Source organism: Vombatus ursinus, unplaced genomic scaffold, assembly GCF_900497805.2.
Source record: "Vombatus ursinus unplaced genomic scaffold, bare-nosed wombat genome assembly UNPS02014810.1, whole genome shotgun sequence".
Lineage (NCBI taxonomy): Eukaryota > Metazoa > Chordata > Mammalia > Diprotodontia > Vombatidae > Vombatus > Vombatus ursinus.
Window position 1 is genome coordinate 21,343,047 of NW_020954588.1, and position 15,932 is coordinate 21,358,978.

The window sequence follows — 15,932 nt, forward strand, 5'->3', positions numbered from 1 at the left end:
TCCCTCCCCTCTCTTCCTCCTTCCTTGGCGCTGTGCGCCGCCGACGCTGCTCGCCCCCTCCCCAGTCAGCCGGTCTCAGTCTCCTCCTCTGTCTCCTCCTCCCCGGCTCCTCCGCAGTCACTTCCTGCAGCTGTTTCCATCCGTGTCCGGTGGCGCTGGCTTTCCCAAGCCGGGGCCAGGACCGGGAGCTCCGGGCAGCCGGGGAGGGCGCGGAGGCGGCCCGAGCTCATCACCTCACCTGGCCCGGGATGTGCGGGGCGGTCCGTCTCGGGGCGCTCGGAGGTCCCCAGCTCAGCAGCGGTGCGTGAGCCGCAGCCGGCCCCTGGCGCTCCAGTAAGTGCGATGCGGTCGGGGCTCGTTGGGTTCCGGGCTTGGTTCTCGGCACAGCTCTACGGCTGAGCTGGACAGGGGGTGGATACCGCCGCTTCGGCCGCTGCCCGGGGGCCGGGGCTTTTCTCGGGCGCTCCACGTGACTTTTGTTTTGTCTCGGGCGGCTTTGCGCGTGCTGTTTGCGATTCCTCCCAGGTGAGGTGGTGGGGCTAGGCTTCCCCCTTCCAGCCAGCCGGGTGTCTGCTTCACCCGATTCAGGTGTGTTTGCGTAGACCCTAGAACATTCTGGGAGTTTAAACCGCCGTCTGACTCTGAACCCTATCCGGCTTTGATTCTGCCGGGGTGGAAGAAGTCAACTGTCCCTCTCTGCTTGTGGTTAGGAGCCACCGGAGCTAAAACTGGAGCCCTGTTTTCCCAAAAAGCTATTCTTGCGAGGACCACGGCCTCTCTCTTAGGACTATCTTCCCATTCTTCGCCTTGGTCGGAACTGCTTAGGCTACTTTTGGATGCCTGTGGTGACCTCTGAGTAACACCTCCCTTCTCTCTCCCTTCCTTCCTTGTTATCTCTTGGCTCCCCGTCAGAATAATCAATCATACCCGAATTCTTTGGGTGGGTGGGGGGAACCAGCATTTTCTTTCACCCACCCTCTGTGAATTCCTTGGGATCGAATGGGAAAAAAAAAAAGCTATCGGCCTCAGTTCGAAGTATAATGTAAAGGCCCTGAGTTTTGGAAGCTAGGAGGTGACCGTTAGGCACTTCCATTTATCCTGGAAAGTAGCGATTTCCCCACCCTGGACTAAATTAACTTCTCTGGGCCTCGGTTCTTTCATCTTAGTAAAATGGTGTTAGGGGGTGGGGGGAGGTGGAGAGGGAAGATTGGGGGGGATGAACGCTAAACTTCCTTCCAGCTCGAAATCTCTGAATCTTTTCTCCGTCAGTCATCAGATTTGATAGTCTTTAAGAGCTGGAGAAAACTTATCTAAGCTACCATGCCATGCCCTTTGCCCCCAAGACAGTATTAGTACTAAGATAGGTGCTATATGCTGAATGACTCCCTGGTTTTCTTTTCCATGTATTTTTTTTTTTTACACTGTGTTAGATATTTTGTTTTGATATTATGTTGTTGAAGCTCTCCAACCTCGGATATAGTTATTCCCTCTGTGTATATTTTTAGAAATGACATTGCCAATGTGCCAGATGAAATCCTTTTTTTCTTTTTAAAATCCAACTATACAGTAAATGTTAAAAATAAATCTGGCCGTGGGTAAATCCTTATTCTGGCAAGGCTGCTTTGGATTAGGGTGATTGACTCTTCCTGAGGCAAGCAGGCCCCACTCTACCTCTGCACACTGAGAGGAACCCCCCCTCCCCCCTTTGAAGAGAAGCTGACCACAATGGGAGACAACACATCTTAGATTTCCCCTAGTTCTCCCCCCCAAAAGGAATGAGTTAAAAACAAACAAACAAACAAAAAAATGAAGGCAGGTGCTGAACTTTCTTTTTAGCAATTCAATTTCTTTTTTGGAAATTTCCAAACAGACTGACCCTGCCTTTGTTTTGACCCTTTCTGTTTGTAGCCTGGCTTTGTATTATAGTTGTCACTGACTAGCATTGAGACAGTTTTCCTGATGACATTTTGTATTTCCATGTTCACTATGAACTTAACTTCTCAATATCATATGTTGCTACTGTTTCACTGTTATTGGAATGTTTAACACCCCCGCCCCCCAGCCAATCTTTTTAATTCTTCTACCATTAAAAAAAAGTACTCATCTGCTTCTGCCTTCAGATTGATGGTCCTCCATCTGCTCAATAAGGTTTCTGCCCGATTTAGTTGAGGGAATTAACCTGATGTAGGGAATCATCTGACATGCTATTATTTTAAATCTCTGGAGTGTGTGTGTGTGTGTGTGTATACACATATATACATATATATGTAGAGAGAGAGAGCATATGCATAAGCACATGTGTGTGTGTATATATATGTGTGGTATAGATACATGTGGCATATATGTAAATATGTATATGTGTGGTATAAATATATGTGGCATATATACACACATGCACACACATTGTGTATATGTGTATATATATATATATATATATATATATATATACATCACATACACAGCTCATGCCATTGGAACAAGTATTGTTATAAATAGTAGGACTGAGAACTGGAGAGAATCTTAGAGACCATATAGTCCAATCCCCTCATTCTGAAGGTGTAGAAAGAGAGGCTTAACTAGGGAAAGAGACTTATTTGGAGTCATAAAGATTAGTAGGTAGAGCTGGAATTCATAACGAATGAAAATTATCACAAGTAAAGCAATCATCTTAATTTCTCAGTTGTAATTATACTTTCCTCTTTCCCCATTTCCATGATTTTCCATTTCATTGATTTTTTTGCTCATAATTTTGTTTGAAAGTTTTTATAGAATCTTAGATTTGGGTCTGGAAGAACCTCATAGGTCATTCAGTCTAACTCCCTAATTTTACAGGTGAAGAAACTGAGGCCCAGAAAAGTTATATGACTTGCCCAAGGTCACATTGATTTTTAGAACATCTTACTTACATAGCTTTATCAAGTGAGGTAGTAGGCTTTTGATGTTTCAAAATTGTCTTCGTTTAATAAGCCTATCTGAATTGAAATATGCCCACATTGCAAGACAGATGGAAAATTTCATCTTTGTGTTTCAGATGCTTAAAATATCCATACTTTGGTGACTGAAGAAGAAGGTTTTGAGAATGGTTAAAAAGTGGAGTGATGAACAGAGGGTCCCAAGATTCTGATTTGAGGAAACTTGAAGTTCCAAAAGATAACCTATGGTTCATGCTGGAAATACAGGCATGATCATGGCATAAATAAGGATGAGAGGACATAATGAGCATCAGTGACATTTATATGGCTTTTTAAAAGCACTTTACATACATTATCTCATTTCATCCCTACAACAGTCTCATGAGGCAGGCAGTACAAATATTCTTATCCCCATTTTGCAGATGAGGACATTGAGCACAGAGCAGGCACATGAAAGCGGCAGGGACTGTTTTCTATCATTCTTAGTAGCCCCAGAGCTTAGCATACTTCAGGGCAGACTCTAAGCACTTAATAAATGTTAGTTGCTTGATTGACTGACTGATGACCTCTAAAGTCCCCTTCAGTTCTTAAGTGCTATGCATCTGTGAACTTGCCCAGCTTGTTCTGTACAGGTTGTCTGCCCCTTGAAGAAAGAAGAAAAAAATTGAGATCCTTCGAGAGAAAAAGATCCTATAGAATATATTCTTAAGTCATAAGGTGTCAATATCTAAAGTAATCAGGAACCATTGGTTTATTAAATGGAGTAAGTTTAATTTGGTCTTGCCACAGACTGACACTAGGCAAGGTCTTTTATTCCCTCATATCTGACCCTTCGCTAGGAAAGATACTGGTCACCTGACTCTCAATATGTCGCACTATGGAGGGCATGAAAATGGCTTTGTCTCTTTGTTTCCCATGTTAACCTACTTGACAAGTTAATTCCAACCATTTTGACATTAAGTTAACCTAGAGGGCACTGAGGTCATCTGCCAGAGATTCATAATGGTCTTTGTGGTCATTAGGGTGATAATTAAGATGATTTTTGTGTTTTGTTGTGCCTAGGGGAAGGGGATCTAGTTGAGGTGACCTCTGTTGTCCCTTTCAGCTCTGTGATTTGTAGATTTAATTAGCCATGGATGAAGCACCTTTAATGTGTTAGAGGGCCAGTAGGACAGCTGATGGAACTGGGTGGACTGAAATCAAATCTCATTTATGCTCAAGTGGGTTAAGAGTTGGAGGGGGGTCATAACCCTAGTCTCTGGCTAAGTGGCAAGTTCCACAAAGAGCTGAACCTTGAGAATTTTCATTAGGAAGGAATGCAAGAAATAGGGTTTTTTTTCCTTGACAGATGAAAAAGGAAGAAGGTGGCCCAGATATTGGCTTATCAAATCAGAGGAAAAATAACAGTATAGAAATACTGGGTTGTCATATGGGGTCATAAGATCATAATGAGCTGAAAGGGAGCTCAGAGGACATCTAATTATGGCTCTCATTTTTACAAATGAGAAAACTGAGGCCCAGAGACATGAAATAATCCTTCCAGAGTCACAAGCTGGTATAATAGGCCCGTGGCTTCAGAGCTGAAAGGGACCTCAGTAGTCATCAATTTAAGCCCCTCATTTTACAGATGGGGAAGTGGAGGTAATAAGTGGCAGAGGTGGATTTAAACCTTGGTCTTCTGACTTCAGAGTTGGTAGCTTTTCTACTACAGCAGGCAGACTTTTCTTTGGTTGTTCTTCAGCCCTCATGATCAGTCTAATCAGTTCTTTGCACTGAAATGATAGAATGCTCTCCCTCTTCTCCTTTGTTTCCTAGTTCCCATCAACGCTCAGCTCAAGTATCGTCTCCATTAAAAAGCCTTTCCTAATTCACCTCATATGAATTCTTGACGTGGCTTGTTGTTCAGTCATGTTCAATTCCTCATGACCCCATTTGGGGTTTTCTTGGTGAAGATCCTGGAGTGGTTAGCCATTTTCTTCTCCAACTCATTTTATAGACAGGGAAACTGAGGCAGACAGGGTCATGTGACTTGCATTGAGTCATACAGCTAGTAAGTGCCTGAAGCCAGATTTGAACTCATGAAGATGAGTTTTCTTGACTTTAGGCCCAGCGCTCTATGCACTATGGCGCCACCTGGCTACCCTGTATGGCTTGGCCCTTCCAAAATTACTTTGTATCTTTTATATTTAGTTATGTGTGGGTGTACATGTTGTTTTCCTCCAATAGATTGTAGGCTCTTTGAGGGCAGTGACTGTTTTGTTCTTGACTTTGTATAAACAAAGTGTTTTTTAAGTGCCCGGCACGTAATAGGCACTTTATAAACACCCACTGAGTTGAAATGCCCAAACATTTAAGGGTTACTTATGTTTCCTAATGCTACCATCTGAATATCTCTTTCTTGTTGATTCAGATCTGAAGACCAGATTCTCCACTGGCCCCCGGAGCATGCTCACCCTCCTGCCCAATGATCCTCTTGCAGCACACTGGACTTCCTCCCCCTGAGCAGCTCTCACCCCCTCTTCCTATGTCAGTGGTCACCAGGTCAAGAACCAACTTTCTGCTGTCCCCGCAGAGACCTCTGGGGCTGGAGGCCACTTTGCCCTTGGCCAGGGCACAGGAGCTCACTAGAGCTGGGGCCTCGGAGCAGGATTTTGCACTGGAGGAGCTATGTAGGCCCTTGTACTGTAAACTTTGTAATGTCACCTTGAATTCAGCCCAGCAGGCTCAAGCTCATTATCAGGTAAGTATGGCACAGAAACCTCAAGATGAGTTTCATTAATAACTCTTTTAGGACAGAGGGTGCATCAGAGGCAAAGGCATTTTAAGAGAGTTGGGCCTCTCAGAAGGCAGCATCTGATCCATGAGTACTTGTTTAAAAACTATTTTGATAACTGTATTTAAGTAGAATTGGTTTCTTTTGTATTCCTCTATATTTTATTTTATGCATTTAAAAACATTGTTCTGAAAAGGGCTCCCCTCATTTGCTTACCAGACTGCCAGAGGGGTCCATGACACAAGAAAGGTTAATACATGTGTAAGAACAACACAGCAATAATTCAGAATATGGTAAATGACGGGATCCATGGAGAGATACTCTATACCTGTTTTATAGGAAGCTTTCCATCCCACATTCCCCTTCATGAGCATAAGAAACTCCATTCTTTGTTGTAGACTGCTCTGAGTCACTCATTTGGGGATTTAAACCTGTGTTCCTCATTTACTAGGTAGAGCTGATATTTCACATTTGATGTACGGAATTTGACCCAGTCTGGCAGCTTTCAAAATCGGTAGCTTTTTTTTTCTTATTTAAAGGGGAAGTTGCAGGGACATAAATGTATTTTCTTTATCTAGTGATAGGAGTAGGATTGGAATAAGGGAAGGGTAAGATAAAAAGCTAATGGCAGCTGATGCAAATTTGGCAATCCCTAAATAATATTTATGAACTACAATGAAGAGAAAGGAGAGAAGAGAGAGTACTGGAAAATGTAGGTCCCACCCCTAAATTTCATTAGGGCTGTCTTGATTTCATTTCTCACATTGTGCATCAGCTACTCCTGATTTTGCAAAAAGTAAATTTGCTTTGTGCCAGGCACTGTGCTCAACATTGGGTATATAAGGAAAGGCAAAAAACACATGGCGCTCATCCTTAAGGAAGTCACATTCTCATGGGGAAGGCAACATGCAAACACCTCTGTACATAGAAGATATCTCCAATCTTTTCCATCTATTTAGAGTAGCAGGTGGAAAGGGCAGTTTTTGAGGTGTGTGGGGTGGGATATTTGAGAGGCAATGGTGGTGTAGGGGGTAGAGTACTGGACTTAGAGCAAGGCAGACTTGGGTTTATGTCCCACCTCAACTAGCTTGTGACTGTGTTGCTGAACATATCACTACTCTGAGCCTCAGTTTCCTCATTAGTAAAAATGAAGACTATAGGATCATAGATTTAGACCTGAAAGGTTCTCTAGGCCAACTCGCTAATTTTACAGATAAAGAAACTGAGGCCCAGAGAGTGACTTGCCCAGAGTTAGGCATTTACTAAGTATCTGAGTCAGGATCTGGACTTTGATCTTCCTGATTTCAAGTCAAGCACTCTATCTATTCCCTACTGCCTTCTATTATTTAGATACCAAAGGCCTTTCAGAGTTTCTTAAAACCCAATTTTATACTTACTCAAGGCAGACTTGGAGTAGTTGATAGCTGACTTTGAAGCTAAGAAGGCCTGAATTCCAGTCCTGTCTCTGACATACTCACTGTGTGATTCAGTAAGTCACTGAGCATGCTCTAGGGAGCTCTCTATGACTAGACAGTGCACAGAAGATGCCAGCCTTCGTGGGGAGAAGAAGTTTCTTCACTTGGCAAAATCATGAGCCCAATTCTTACTCTCATGGTTTTGGCTTCACAATCGCCCCCTTGAATCTTGCATCTTCATATCTTAGATTTAGAACTTGAGAGGACCTTCGAGATTATCTAATCCATTCTTTCTAACCTGAAGGATGAGGAAACTGAGGCCTGGAAAAGTGAAGTGTCGAGGTTAAGGTCACCCAGATAATGAGTGAGAGAGTCAGAATTTGAACCGCAACCCTTCTCCCGCTGTGCCACACTTCCATCTCTTTCACTCTACTGGCTCCTACGAATGCTCCTTCAAATTGAATCAGTTTTCCTCAATTCTTTAAAAAAGAAAAGGCAACAACAGAACAACTTCTCCATCCAAGCTGTCGTTTTCTTCCTCTGCTTTCTTCTGTAGCCAATATCTAGAAAGAAGAATCTGTCCTCCTGGCTTTCTCTTGCTTACATCCCTCACTCCTCAGTCCCTTGAAGTATGCCTTCTGCTCTGTGGTAATGGTTTTTCTCCTCCTTGATTTTCTCTCTCTGTTTCCTTGGCCTCCACAATACTGGGCTCCCAGAATTCCCTTGGCTCTCTCACTTTTCCTCTGTCTCCTCCTGCTTCTTCCTATGAACTGGATGCTTAGGCATTTCCTGCCCCCCAGGCATTCTCCAAATTGCTTCCTTTGACCTTCATTGCTCCCTGCACACTTTTCTTGATAATCTCATCTACCTCCAGGCCTTAAATGGTCACCTTTGTGCCTCCAGTCCTTAATGGGCTGTCCTGTAGTGTAGGAATCAGCTTTGTTCTGTGCTTGAAGACAGAACTTGCAACAGTGGTTACAAGTTTTAGATTTGGACTTTGATTTAAGGAAAAACCTTCCTTTCTACTCGGGATGGACTGTCTTGGGAGGTAGTGGGTTCCTGCTCCTTGGACAGCTTAACACTTGGGCTGAATGATGACTTCTTAAAAATATAGCAGAGGGGATTCTTGGTCAGGGGTGGCTTGGATTAGGTGGATCATAGATTTAGAGCTGGAAGGAGCCTCGGAGATCCTTCAGTCTAATGCCTTCACTTTCCAGATGAGATTGTGTATATTGAGTATTGAGTATATTGAGTATTGAGTATAGAGATTGTGCTCATGCATCACTTAAGTGACTTGCCTAGAGTCCCATAGTGTATAAGTATCTTTTGGAACAGTTTGAACCCAGGTCATCCCAGCTTTACCGCACTGTATCTCTAGGCCTTTGAGGTTCCTTTTAATTTTGAGGTTGCATGATTCTCAAATCTGTATCTCTAGTTCTAACCTCTCTTCCAGGCCCTTGGCCTGAACTTCTGTCTGTCTGCTAGATATCTTCACCAGGATGTGCCACCCACACTTCAAACATGACCTCTCCCTTAAAACTGTTCTGATCCTGTTAACTTTATTTTCCCAGGCTCAAAACCTTCTACTCCTTTATCTTTGCTCTTGACAAGTTTTCATTGCTATGTCCTATAGCTTTTCGACTTCTGGAAGGTCTCTCAAATCTGTCATCTACTTTTCACCCCCCACGATCATGTCAGTCCTTATGGCTTGTGTCTAGACTATTTCAAATCTGCCCAATTGGTCTCCCAGCTTCCATCTTTTCTCCTTAGGCTAGCCTACACACCAGCCAGATTAATCTCCTTGGACCATTAGTATTGTGATCATTGTACCCTCCCATCTCAACCTTTGGTGGCTGTGCACTGCCCCCAAAGCAACTCTAAATCCTCTCCCTGACGTTCAAGGCTTTCCATGATATGAATTTTGTTTATCATTTTCTAGCCAAATTGAGACAATCAGGAAAATTAGAGATGGAAGGGACCTTGGTGAGCATCTAGCCCAGCCTACTCATTTTATAGATGAGAAAACTGAGGCCCAGAGAAGGGAATTGAGTTGGCTAGACTTAAGTAACAGAGCCAGGATTCAAACCCAGGTTGTCTGATCCAGAGCCTGTGCTCTTTCCTAGGTAACCTGCTGATTCCAGAAGGAAGTTTCAGACAACATGCTCTAAGAGTTTAGGGGATGGAGAACTTGCCTCCAGTTTTCCAATTCTTTGTTTTTAAGACTCACAGAGTTCTTTCCAATTTCCGTGGAGAGTACTCCCAAATCTACATGTCTAATCCCCCATCTCCAATTGTCTGCTGGACATTTCTACCTGGAAGTCTAACGGGCATCTTAAAGTCATGTCCAAGCCAGAATTTTTTCTCTTCCTTTTTCAACTCACCCTTGATTCTGACTTCTCTTTTCCTGTCCAGGGCAACCCCATTCTACTAGCCACCTAGGGTCCTAACCTGAGAGTCATCTTTGACTTTTCCTTCTACCCTCCCACCCAAGATACTACTGAGTTCTACTTCTCTAGCATCTATCCCCTTCTCTCCAGAAACACCCCAGCCACCCGAAGTCAGGTCCTCATCACCTCCCACCAAGCCCACTGGGATAGCTGCCTAATCTGTTTTCTATGCCTGGCCACCTCAAATTTGTCAAACGCATAGCTGCCAAAATAATATTTCTAAAGCATGGTTCTAAGCATGTCACTCCTTTGCTCAAGAAGCTTCAGTGGCTTCTTATCACTTTAGGATAAAACGCAAGCTCTTCTATTGGGCATTTAAAGTCCTTCACCATTTGACTTCAACCTGTCTTTTTATGTGGGGTGTCCATTACACCCCATTGTGCATGTTGCTGTCCAATTGGTCCACTTGCTGTTCCTAGTCCATGACCGTCTGAACCTCCCCTCTGCCTTTACACAGGCTCTCCCCACCTCCCTGGAGTTCTCCCTTCTCCTTCCTCCTCCTGGAATCCTTAGAGCCTTTCAAGGCTTTCCTCAAATGCCGCTTCCTCCAGGAAGCCTTTTCTGATTTTGCCAGTTGTTAATGATGCCAGGCCTGAAGTTAATTCATATTTCCCTCTCCATGTGGGTGTTTTTTCCTCCAGTAGAATAAGAGCTCTTTGGGGTCAGAGCAAGGACTGTTTTTGTCTTTGCTTTCCTGGTGCCTTGCCCATAGTTGGCTTAATAAATGTTGGATGAATGGAATTTGCACCTAGGATGCCTCCCTTGCCTCCATCTCTACCTACTGAAATTTTATCCATCCTTTAAAGCTCAGCTCAAACGCTACTGTCTCTGAGTGGCACTTCTCATTGTTTCTATTCCCTATCCCTTCTCCTTGCCTGAAGCTGAAATGATCTCTCATTTCTTTGGATTCTCGTAGCATAATGTTTGTATCTCCCTTATGGAGGTGTTATTGTGCCTTGGAAGTGGAGGACCTGGGTTTGAATTAATTTTGGGCAATTTCCTCCTCTCTCTGAGCCTCAGTTTCCCCATTTTAAAAAATGAGGTTGGATTACAGGGCCCCTAAAGTCCCTTCTAGCTCTGAGTCTCTGATTCTTGCATCCTGCTTATCTCATACTGCTGGGTATTATATGTATGGGTCACATCACCCTGAAGCCAGGAGGCAGTGGGTGTACTGGGAAGCATATTAGACTTGGAGCCAGTGTTTCTGGGTTCAAATCCTAGCTCTATCATTTACTACCTATGTGATTTTGGACAAGGGTTTGATTTTCCTCATCTAAATAAAATGAGAAGGTTGGACAAGGTTACCTTTGAGCTCCCATAAGCTCTAAAGCTTCCATGATCCTCTGGACCTTGAGGGCCAGGGGCTTCACTCAGCATTGACCCCAGTGCTTAGTATATAATAGATGCTCAGGAAACTTGGGAACATTTTTTTTTAAGCATTCAAAAGCCAGGTCAGATGTCTCTTATTTGTCGCCTATCAGAGGAACTCAAAAGTGAAATCTTTAGGTGGGGGATTTGGGGAGCGGTGACAAGTCATTGGAATGGTTTCCCATTCCAGTTCAGTGTGATAAGATGACGCATGTAAAACTCAAGGCTTCCTCTGTCAGGAGTCCGCAGGAGCCAAATGAAGGAGCAGCATCATCTCTCATAGCCTTACTCACAGCTCTTAGCAACTGCCTTGAAATAATTAAACCCAGGGAAAGATATTTTGGGCCAGTGTTGGCTTTGGATAATTTGGTTTGTCAAAAGCCAAGAGCTAGCAAAGGGTATAAAGGATATTATGAGTAAAAGAACAGGAGGAGAGGGGGCGGCTAGGTGGCATAGTGGATAGAGCACCGGCCCTAGATTCAGGAGGACCTGAGTTCAAATCTGGCCTCAGACACATAACACTAGCTGTGTGACCCTGGGCAAGTCACTTAACCCCCATTGCCCAACCCTCCCCCCCCAAAAAAAAACAGGAGAACGAAACTGAGGACCATGTATAGACATAAGGAATAGGCAAGTCTGTGTGTAGCTTTGTGGTTTTTTTTTGGGGTAGTGGTGGTAGTTGAGTTGTGATTTTCTGGGTGTAGGGAAAATAAGCCAATCTTTGTGTTTTTTCTTTTTTAAATCTTTGAACATTTAGGCTTTTAAAAAAATTCTGAATTTAACAAACACTAAACAAAATAGCCACTTTTCATATACTAATCCTTGTTTTTTGAAAACTAGATAGCCTTATGGTGGAATTGGGAGAAGTCAGAAACCTGCTTATTATGTATTTTGTAGCTAGTATGCTTTCTATCCAGATTGTTGAGTGGATAAAATCATAGTTTTGGCCCCCAAAGAAGGGGATCCTAGGTCTGAATGTGTTCATTCCTGGATATATAGAGGATTGTGGCAAGATGGATAGAGCACTGATGTTGGCCTCTGGGGACCTGAGTTTGAATCCCAGCTTGTCACTTACTATTTATGTGACCTAAATAGTGCGATGACCTCTACAAATATGATCCTACGACATGTCTAATTTATAGCTTTTATAGAAATACCCAATGACTTGCTGGTGGTTACCTAGCTAATATGTACCAGAGGAAGGACTTGAACCCAGGGCTTCCTGTCTCCCAGACTGACTCTTTTTGTTTGTTTGCTGGTCTGTTTGTTTGTTTAGGCAATTGGGGTTAAGTGACTTGCCCAAGATCACACAGCTAGTATGTGTCAAGTGTTTGGTCTGAGGCCGGATTTCAACTCAGGTCATCCTGACTTCAGGTGCTCTATCCACTGCGCCACCTAGCTGCCTCTTTCAGACTGACTCTTTAGTCACTATATCACTCATCCTCTTGGCTGTAGGGTCAGGCAGTGGTGTCCTACACCACCTTCAAATAGCAACAAGGGCCACCAAAATATACATAAGGATCCCTGTGCACTGCATATTGACTCAGAGAAAAACATATTGATATCTATGTTTTATTGTATTTTTATTTGTTTTGTTAAATATTTGTCATCTACATTTTATTCTGGATCAGGCCATACTTGGGAGTGTTGTGCATCAGATATGGTTCCTGGGCCTTGTGTTCGACACCTCTGGTGAAAGCTACATGAAAGAAAGCAGAAGGAGGTCAGGCTAGGAAGGGAGGTTGAATCCCTTCTGTGGCAATGGGGAGCCACTGATGGTTTTGGGTAGGGGAAAGACAGCAATCATCATGCCTCTCAAATAGTCAAAAAGTATTGATTAGGCACTTTGTACATATCAGTCACTGTCATAGGTGATGGGGATACAAAACCAAAAATTAAATGGTCCCTGACTTCAGGGAGTTTGCATTCTATATCTTCAACAAGAAGACTAATATGGCTGGGGCATAGTATAGTTTGAAGTGGAAATGACTAAAGGCAAGATGACCAGGTAGGCAGCTATTGAAATGGTCTAGATGAAAGGGATTAAGGGCCTAGATGAGCATGGGGTTATTGAATCTCTGGTCTCCTAAATGTCAAACAGGAAGGCCGGAACATTTGCATGTACACACATGGTACATATGACTTTCATTGAAGGTCTTCCAGAAGAGGTGGGATGACCCATTGGGTATTCATAGTTGAACTTTGTTTACTTGGTATGAGTTGGACTAGATGACCATTCAGGTCCCATCTGACTCTAAAATTCTGTGATTTTTTTTTTGTCCTACCTTTTAAGGAAACTTTGAAGGTAATTTGATTTTATAGGATAGAACTTAGGTTGCTTTATACATGTTTTAATAATAGCAATTGGCATTTCATATAGTGCTTTATTAACATCTGTTATCTTATTTGAGTCTCACAATGTAGATAGCTACTACAGATATCATCATCCTCATTTTACCAGTAAGAAAAGTGAAGTTCAGAGATTAAGTGATTTGCCCTGAGTCACACAGTGAGTAGGTGTCAGAGGTGGAATTTAAATCCTGGGCTTTCTGACTCCAAGTCCTGAATTCTTCCCAGCTATCTTTACTTGCCAAGATGCTTTTATGTAGCTGTAGATTTAGTTTTTCAGAAATAGTTTGGACAGACTATAATGGAGGCTGCTGGTCATGCATGGGGAAATTCAGTATACCTTACACACCATGGTGTTGAGCAGTGAGCCTGAAACAGACAGTAATGAAAATGAGCCCTAGTTCAGATTTTCCCCCTGATTTATTGTGCTCTAGCATTTTGATTGTGTGTCTGCTGTTCAATGAGCACTAAAATTGGCTGGTGATCAGATTAATGATAGCACTGGTCCCTAACTACTTCAAGTCTGATATAATTAGTTAATTAAATTTGGAGAAGAAAGAAACAAACAGGAAGCAAATTATTGGGTAAATGTCTCAATAATCAGGGTGTTCTTTAGTATTTCTAAATTAGAAAGTGACAGGAGTAGGGCAGCATGTTCTAGGGAAGCAATGGAGAGACTGGTACCATGGACAGAGCCCTAGATTTATAGTCATAATATCTAGTTTTGACCTTGGGCAAGTCACTTAACCTCTATGTACCTTAATTGCCTTATCTGTAAAATAAGGGAATTGGAGCAGGTGACCTCCAAGGTTACTTCCAGCTCCAGCTCTATAATATTACCCTTACTTGTAGGAGTTGTAGGCACAGGGAGACTAACTGAAATTAGCAACAACCACAACAACATTAGCAATAATTGCTGATATTTATATAGAGTAGGAGTTCTTAACCTGGGGTTCATGGGTCTCTAAGGGGTCTGTGGTAGATTTCAGGGAGTCTCTGAGCTTGGATGGGAAAAGATTACAACTTTATTTACATTAACCTAAGGCTGAAATTGAGTGTTTGTTTCAATTAGGAATGTAGGCACTTATTTTTTTTCTGAGAAGGGGTCCTTAGGCTTCCCCAAATTGCCAAAAGGTCCATGACACAAAAACACATTAAGCACCTCTGACCCAGAGTCTTATATTTCACCAAATACTTGACATGTGTTGCTGTATTTGATCCCCAAGATAGCACTGCAAAGTGGATATTACAGGTGCCATCTTGGTTTTACAGATGAGGAAACAGGGTCAGCGAGATAAAGGCTTTAGAGGGTCAGGAAGATAAAGACTTTTATGTGGCCTCCAGAAAATGGTTTAAGGTCTGCTGACCACACAGTCGCAGGCAGAATGATGAGAGGGTTGAGGAAAAGGATAGGACTGGGTTAGAGTTACTGGAGTAAGAAATGGGAAGGAAACCAGAGTGTGTAGACTAATAAAATAGAACCAAAGCACAGAGAACATCTGGAACAGCTGGTGGAGATAATAGCTCACATTTATTAAGTGCTTTGAGTTTGGAAAAGTATTTTTCATTGTCTCAGTTGATGTCTCAACAACACTGTGAAGTAGGTGCTATTATTATTCCCATTTTATAAATGAGAAAACTGAGGTTCAGAGTGTTAGGTGACTTGTCCACGTGAATGTAGACAAGTGTCTGAAACCAGATATGATTTTGCATCTTGTTGATTCTATGTCAAGTATTCATATCTGCTATTTCCTGCTGCCGCCTATTCTCCAGATAGGAAAGGTCTTTCAGAAAATCTGAAAAGCCGATTTTTACAATTTTATACTGTTTTCTATGGAGTAGGCCACCTGATTTTGTTCTTTGTCATGTGCAAAATAGGTGGAAGAACTAGGGATTTTATTGGCTTGAGAGATCTCCTAGTGTGGGAACTCTTTCCACCATTTCAGATTGCAGTCCCTCTGTGACATAGTCGGGAATTGTCTGAGTTAGTGTAAGAAGCAGGATGTGACCTCGAGTTTTCCTGACTCCAAGCCCAGCACCCTAATTTATGGGATGTTATTAAAAATCTATCCTTTATCTTTTTCCAGCAGGACAGAAGAGCTTACTTTCTGTGACTTGTTATGGAACTTTTCTTTTGAAGGGGTCTAGACCTATGATTTCATTGGCATAGGAAACTCCTTCTATTGGAATAGAACAGCAACTTTTCTGTAACTTGTCATTTTAGTATCATAGATCTGAGCTGGAAGGGACCCCAGAGGTCATTGTGCTCCACACTTACACTTTACAAAGCAGGAAATCAAGGCCCAGGAGAATTGCAAGAGGCATGGAAAAATTAAGTGCCTTTCTTGGGGTCACAGCCAGTGTGGATCAGAGGCTGCTTTGACCTCAGTTCTTTCTACCTCCCAAGGCAGGCCCTCAAGCTGCCACACTGTGCTGTAGTTTATAAAAAATTTCATTGGCATCATATGTTAGTTTCAAGCTGTGCACATATTTCCCAGGGTAATACCTTTCCCCTCAGCTCATTAATTCTAATGTAGAAATCACAAATAGTAGGTGTTTAACAAATGCACATAGTAGGCACTTAACTGATGTTTATTGATTGATTATTGATGATTATTGATTAAAATGCTCGTTTGCCTAACTGACAGGAAAGGAAAGCCATTTGTCC

The 15,932-nt window shown here is 42.7% G+C and overlaps 1 protein-coding gene across 2 annotated transcripts in view; it reads left to right on the forward strand.

Annotated features, from left to right (window-relative positions):
- Positions 1-253: 253 nt before the first annotated feature.
- ZMAT3 (zinc finger matrin-type 3) overlaps positions 254-15,932 on the forward strand; it is a 36,313-nt gene continuing 20,634 nt past the window's right edge. The window contains exons 1-2 of one of the 2 annotated variants that reach the window (XM_027875929.1): positions 254-333; positions 5,323-5,652. In XM_027875929.1, coding sequence (XP_027731730.1) covers positions 5,377-5,652 — 276 coding nt within the window. In that variant the 5' untranslated portion in view covers positions 254-333; positions 5,323-5,376. Of the gene's footprint in view, positions 334-524; positions 589-5,322; positions 5,653-15,932 lie in introns of those variants that run through there. The other variant, XM_027875930.1, reaches the window with a different exon arrangement.